Source organism: Hibiscus syriacus, unplaced genomic scaffold (genome assembly GCF_006381635.1).
Source record: "Hibiscus syriacus cultivar Baekdansim isolate YM2019G1 unplaced genomic scaffold, ASM638163v2 tig00110610_pilon, whole genome shotgun sequence".
NCBI lineage: Eukaryota > Viridiplantae > Streptophyta > Magnoliopsida > Malvales > Malvaceae > Hibiscus > Hibiscus syriacus.
The window spans coordinates 4,098,532-4,105,393 of record NW_024062800.1 but is presented as its reverse complement, the minus strand read 5'-3'; the positions used below and the strand labels follow the sequence as shown (position 1 = coordinate 4,105,393).

Genomic DNA, 6,862 nt, shown 5'->3' with positions numbered 1-6,862 from the left:
AATTTCCAGTAAACAGTTACATCAAATGGCATCATCCAAAACGCTGATATTTGCTTGTATATATATCCATTTCATGTGACTACTAAATGCACTGCAAATTACCGTCTTTAACGCCTGGGGACAACCAAGGCTTGCTTCAGGATTAACGAAACAGGCAAAAATAAAAATAAAAAAATGGATACGTTTCTTCTTTTCCTTTTTAATTGATTATAGTGAAAATGACTGCAATTCTGTTTTCCCCTTTGTTTGGTCTCCTTTTCAGGTGTGGGAAGCACCTTACTCTTTCCTATGTACGGACAGACCCTGTATGGAAAGGGAAAAAGAAAAGAAAAGGAGCACTAGTATGGGAGATCATAAATACGCACATGAAACTGAAAGATTTAACTCCTAAAAGAAAGTGGAAGCACCGGCAATCCATCTCTTTATTGCTTCTCTTTATTATTTCATATCCATCCAATGCGTTTGTTTCCAACATTCAATTGCAGCTTCACTCACTCGCATATATATTACATGTATGTATGCTTGTGTGTCTATTTCAAAACAAGGATTCTTTTTATATGAATGTATAGGTGTCGTTGATTTCTGTAATATAATTATAATTTATTTTGCTTCTTAATGTTTTCTTGTTAATAGCTAAAAAGTGTCATACAGACAAAAATGGAAGGTTGCTATTCTTTTCATAGTTTCATATTATTGAACTCCACACAGGCCATATATAAAACTTTCAATCAAGGAACGGTAATTGTACAATGAATATTTCTTGTTGCATTGAATCTAAAGATGAACTTGTTATTGTCCGAGACGGCCAACTAGAAGTTTATCAGTGGAGCTCAATTTTCTCTGCAATTTGCTTCCTATCAATTTCCTATATCACTAAACTCCATGAATGTGAAGAAATTAACTTGGTAGGAAAGAATGACAAACACTGTTGGTTAATTATTGTTGTTAGAAGTTATTTTCTATTTCTGTATATATATATATATTATAATTAACCTATACACCGGACTGCAGAGAAAATAATACATAAACTTCCGCAGACGAGAGGGCAAATGCTCTCATGCACGTTGTATATTGAATAAAGAAAGAAAATTTCCACAACCTATTTAGTGATTTAAACAACAAAGGATAATGAAAGCTAATGAAGCACTACAAGAATCATAAAATTTCCATGCATGATAGAAATATGTTATTAATCTTAAATGTGCACTTGCTAAGAAAATCACATCAAACACAATTTCCTATACATAAATTTCTCATAATCAGATGCTAATACATTGTAAAAACCCCCTCTAACGTCCCAAAAGAGTGTGTAAAAGTTGTCATAGAGTCTGATACCTCTTCAAAGAGTCTGCACCCATTGCATAAATCATATGTTTAGCTTTCAGTTTTACTGGTTTTCACCTTTATTGAGCTTCAAACCATAGCTACCCCAATAGTTCTCTCCATCAGCCATTAAGAAGCGAAAGCAACGATCATTTACACAATTTCCATCAGCGTTAGAGTTAGAAGGAGAAGAGCCATCATTTGCTTGGAGTCTCACTGTTTCACTGTAGAGTGACTCATTGTTCTGATGATAGCCACAGTGATCTCTTGTGTCCTCCTTTCCTTTTTTATAAGTTTTCATCAAGTAAGCACCGATATTATCCCATTTTTCTTTGCACATTGAAGCACTCTTTTCAAAGCCTAAACAAGCCATCTTAGCTGCTATTTCCTCCCATAGAATCTCCTCAGAGCACCCTTCCAAGGTGGTTCTCAGTTGTATTAGCCTAGAAATCTCGGTTTCTTGCCATCCATCTACCTTAACGGTGTCCTTTAAATTTTCACATTGGTTTTCCATTTCATTAGCCATTACCACCTCAGATGATGAAGCACCCTTCAATTGTTTCCCAGTCAAATTCTGCAAGGCCTCCATTAAAGCAGAATCTCTAGCTTCAATCCAAGCTCTCTCTTTAGCCCAAAACTCGTTCTCTCTATCAATCCTTGCAGCCTCTCCTTTCCTCCATTGTTCCTCCCTTAAAACCCTTTCTTTCTCCTTTTCTTCAAGAGTCTTTGTCAGATTCTCAAGCCATGCCTCTTGCCTCACTATTAGCTTCCTCATTTGTGATTCAATGAACTCTTTTATCATTGCTTTCCAACACCTACCGCCCCTTTTCTTTTTCCTAGACGAAGTACCATTCTCCATTCCAGCTTCCGTGCTTAAACCATTTTCATCTGAGGAAGAAGGGTTGAATTCAAAGGAATTTGAGAGGCTTAGGCTATCACAAAGCTTTTGAGAGTGAGAGACATCTTGATTTGCTTGAGTAATATTGCAGTTTTGAGTGGCATGGAACAGAAAATTATTGGCAACAAGTTGAGTTTCTTGGCCTGAGATTGAGTTGCTGGTTTCTCCATATAAAGCTTCAAGCTGTCTAAAGAATCTATAATGCTTACCATCTTGTCTTCCGGCTTTCCCTTCCTTAGTCTTCTTGTAATACTTATACAAGTTCTCAAATTTCTCCCTACATTTTTTCCCACTCCTTTGGTACCCATGATCCTCACACATGGTCCTACCGTAACAAGAAAAAAAAAAAGGAAAATTGAAACAATAAGTTTAAATTACAAATGGAAACCCTAATTCAAATTTGGTTACTGAAAAAGATGTATAGATTTAGTAGATGTGTACTTAAACATCCAAAAGGTTAGTCAATCTTATAGCCAAATAAAAAAGAAGCTTTGAACAATGATGAAGGCAACACATTTTCAAAGGAAAAGCAAGCAGTAGAAGACTATTGATTATGGAAATGATCAACCATCCCTTTTGTTCAATTAAATATAAAAGAAGAAACAGCGCCTGGTTGCCTGTTCCTGAACTGAACCTGTTTCAGCATAATCATTTTCTTAAAACCATGAATCTGGTTTAGAAGTTTGGTTTAACAGCAAGGAACGCTATGACTAGCCGTGTTTTCTTAACATAAGTCAAGGTTTAAACCACATATCTTTCTGTTGGAAATCATGTAATAATAATGAAAACGAAGCTAAGGAAAGACACCCTTTGCAAATGGAAGGAGGAGGGGGGTTGATGGAAGGAAAGAAAAGAGAGAGAGAGAGAGAGAGAGAGTGAGTGAGTTAGGGTAATGTATTGGTTAGTGAATACCTGGAAACTTCATCCCACAAAAGACCCCTTTGATTAGCTTCTTTGAACTTAGGATCAAGTCGAGATCTGATCTCGAGAAGTGTTAAAGTCTCTTGACGAGGCCATCTCCCAGTTCCCCCGTCACCTCCAAAGGGAATAGCTTCACCGTCGAACCTACAACTAGGACTAGGAGTCGAACCACTATTGACAGCCACAGCAGCGGTGGGGGTACCATTATTAACAGTACCATCGGACAGGAAGTCGTGATGAAGTCCACTAGGCATCAATTCACGACCAACTTGCCTGCCCACCATTTGCATCATATTAAACTGGTGGTGGTGGGGAGGCTGTAGGGGCGGAAGATTCCGGTTGCTGGAGGAGAATAACTCATGATCCTGTGGAACTGTTTGGAAATGACTTGGCCTCTCATTTAGCAGTTGCCTGAGATCAGGCATGCCATATGGATGGTGAATCTCCATTTCCATATGGAAGAGACGAGAATTGATTCTACAAAAAGAGAGAAAGATAAAGGGTATGGAGGGGAAGAGGGGGATTCAGATCGTGTCTTTTACGAAAAAGCTAGAATATTTAAGCAAAGGACAATGGTCCCATATATGTGTATAAATGTACGTATTCTGTGATACAAATGTAAGTGAGACTGTGGAAGCGTGCGTTGAGAGAGGGAAAGTGAGTTTTCACTGGTTTGGACTAAGTAAAAGGAAATTGGAGACTCCAACACACGTATGGCAGCATCAGCAGCAGGAATAGAGAAAGGTAAAGAAGAGAGACCGAAAGAGACATTGTTAAAGCTAAGGAAGACGACGAAAATATATGCGGGAGAGATGTGTAAAGCGTATACAGTATCCAAGGATCCACCCTTTTTTATCGCCCAATCTCTCCCTCTCTCTCTCTATGTACTCGTTGTTTAGCAGGTATACATTATCGTTAGCTTCGAATTCTATTAATTTCAAGGTGAATATTTAGTTCGTATCTTGTCTAAATTATTTTGTGATGATTTGAATTGGATGAATTTAAAAAGTTCCTCATTTAATTAGAATTGCTATTGATCATTTAAAATTAAACACGATTAAATATCTTCAAAATCATGATAACAATTGTTCTCCTTTAGTATAGGTTGGGTGTAACTTTGCTATGTGTTAAATTTATTTCTGTATTGATCCACAGTTCTCAAATTCCAATAGCCATTTTAGTATCGGTACCAAGAGTCGATAATATTCAAGGACCAGTATCAACACTAAAGAGAATAATATCGGTACTAGTGTACATTTTTGGTTAAGAAACCCAAGTGGTTAAGGGGTTAAACTTAAGGGGCCCAATAACACCAAAACATTATCGAAATAAAACTATAATTGAGAACAAATAAACGCAATTACAATTAAAAATAATATCAATAATACAATATAAAACTAGCCTTGTGTGACTCCCAGGAAAAAGCCAGGACACCCGAGCTACTATAGTAGTATGACATTTGTCTTACATCTTAGAATATCGAGATATATCCCGGCTAGTGTCAAGGCACTTTGTTTGCCAACTTGGTGTAGATGCCCTAAGACTCGACAGAGTAAGTTGGCCGGGTGTATGTTTCCGATGCAGTTTCGGATCTCTGTTAGAAATCAAACTTGATTTCTAAATATTGAAAAGTTATTAAGGTGGTCTCACAAAAATATTATAAAATTGCAGCAATGATGAAATTACAATATGCTTAATTATTAAGCAAAGTTCAAGGAGGCAGAATGTTGTAACATAGTTGAAAAGTCAAAATATGGTTAAGTTGGCAGTAACCTAGGGAATTCTTATCAATTAAGAAAGATTAATGACCACGTGAGAGAAGAAAGTGGCAGCTTCTAAAGTCTTCAAATAAGTCAGTTACTACAGCTATAAATATGTGTGTAGATTAGCTTTATATGCAATCGAAGTGAGAAAAACAAATATGATTGAAAGCTTAGAAAAGCTAGAGAGAATTTGAGAGAGCTTAGCAAAGCTTAGAATAACGAGGTTGTGTTTGTAAATAAGCCACAACTAGTGTTGTAATATTGTAATATTGGATGACGTCGTTGTAACATATTTTACCTCGTATCAATAATAGAATTATTGAGTACCCATCTACGCTTCCAACAAATGGCCTCAGAGCTTGGTTCAAGTTTAATGTGGTGGAAAAGATGGCCAACATGATTCAACCACAAATCTCGAGATTGACAAAGACAAATTATGGCAATTGGAGCATTCAAATGAAGGCGTTACTAGGCTCCCAAGATTGTTGGAACATCATCGAGGATGGTTACACCTAGCCTGAAAATGCAGCAGAAGCAGTCCTGCCTAATGAAGAAAAGAAGGTATTAAAGGAATCCCGGAAAAAAGATAAAAGAGCGTTGTTCTTTATTTTCAAGGAGTAGAAGAATCTACCTTTGAAAAAATTTCTGATGCAAAGACCGTAAAACAAGCGTAGGAGATTTTGGAAAAATCTCTACAAGGTGCCAAAAAGAAAATAAGGTACGCTTACAAACTGTTAGAGCTGAGTTTGAGATGTTAAAAATGAAAAATACAGAAAACATCAATGATTATATTAGCCGTGTGAAAGAGATCGTGAATGAAATGAAAAGAAATGGTGAATCACTCGACGATGTTAGAGTAATGGAAAAAATTTTACGGTCATTAATAAGAAAATTCGATTACGTGGTTGTGGCAATAGAAGAATCAAAAGATTTATCCCAAATATCGATCGATGAGCTTGTGGGTTCACTCCAAGCCCATGATCAAAAAATGAAACAAAATGAAGATTCTGAAAATTTGGAGCAAGCTCTATAAAGCAAGATGAATGTCAACGAAGGAGAAGCTAGCAACATCTACACACGAGGTCGAGGAAATCATGGTGATTATTGTGGTAAATACAGAGGAGGACTAGGAACTCGTGGACGTGGTGGTCGATCATATGGCACCGATCAAATAAGTGAAAACAATCCAACATCAGGCTGTGGACGAGGATTCAGAGGTCGAGGTAGAGACATATATCAACAAGAAAATAAATCCCATGTACGATATTATAATTGCAATAAGTATGGTCATTATAGTTATGAGTGTAGATCGGCTCCTAAACAAGAAGAAAGAAATAACATAGCATCAGTTGAAAAAGAAAAAATTGAAAAATCTCATGTATTCCTCACTTATAAAGGAAATGAAGAATTCAAGAAAAATATTTGGTATCTTGATAATTGTGCCAGCAACCATATGTGTGGTCAAAGGGAACTGTTTGTGTAATTAGATGAAACAGTCCATGGGTGAGTAACTTTCGGAGATGACTCGCACGTAAAACTAAAGGAAAAAGGCGAAGTCATGATTATTCAGAGAAATGGAGAAAAGAAATACATTTAAGATGTTTATTATGTACCTGCTTTGAAAAGCAATATCATCAGTCTTGGTCAACTCCTGGAAAAAGGATATGAAGTGCAGATGAAGAATCGCTCTCTTGCCATCAAAAATAAAGAAGGAGAATTGATAGCCCAAGTTGATATGACTCGAAATAATCACTTTACAATTGATATTTAGTCGGGAGAAGTCAAGTGCATTAAGACCGCGATCAAAGATGATTCATGGTTATGGCATCTAAGATATGGACATCTTGGATTTTTTGGATTGAAGTTGTTATCAAAAACAAACATGGTGAAAGGACTACCAGAGATCAATCCTCCAAATCAATTATGTGAGGCTTGCATTAAAGGAAAGCAACATAGA

General features: G+C 36.7%; 1 protein-coding gene across 1 annotated transcript; it reads right to left on the bottom strand.

Annotated features, from left to right (window-relative positions):
* Positions 1 to 1,173: 1,173 nt before the first annotated feature.
* LOC120135429 (trihelix transcription factor PTL-like) lies at positions 1,174 to 3,656 on the bottom strand. The gene is made up of 2 exons (XM_039151686.1): positions 3,134 to 3,656; positions 1,174 to 2,546 (listed from the first exon to the last, which is right to left on the bottom strand). Exons 1-2 carry the CDS (start codon positions 3,595 to 3,597, stop codon positions 1,388 to 1,390), a joined length of 1,623 nt encoding a protein of 540 aa, XP_039007617.1. The 5' UTR covers positions 3,598 to 3,656; the 3' UTR covers positions 1,174 to 1,387.
* Positions 3,657 to 6,862: the final 3,206 nt, after the last annotated feature.

Excerpts from the sequence above, each read along its gene's own strand:
- LOC120135429 (XM_039151686.1), bottom strand. The coding sequence starts at position 3,597 with ATGGAAATGGAGATTCACCATCCATATGGCATGCCTGATCTCAGGCAA. Across the intron at positions 2,547-3,133 it reads TTGTGGGATGAAGTTTCCAG|GACCATGTGTGAGGATCATG; the intron begins GTATTCACTAAC and ends TTGTTACGGTAG.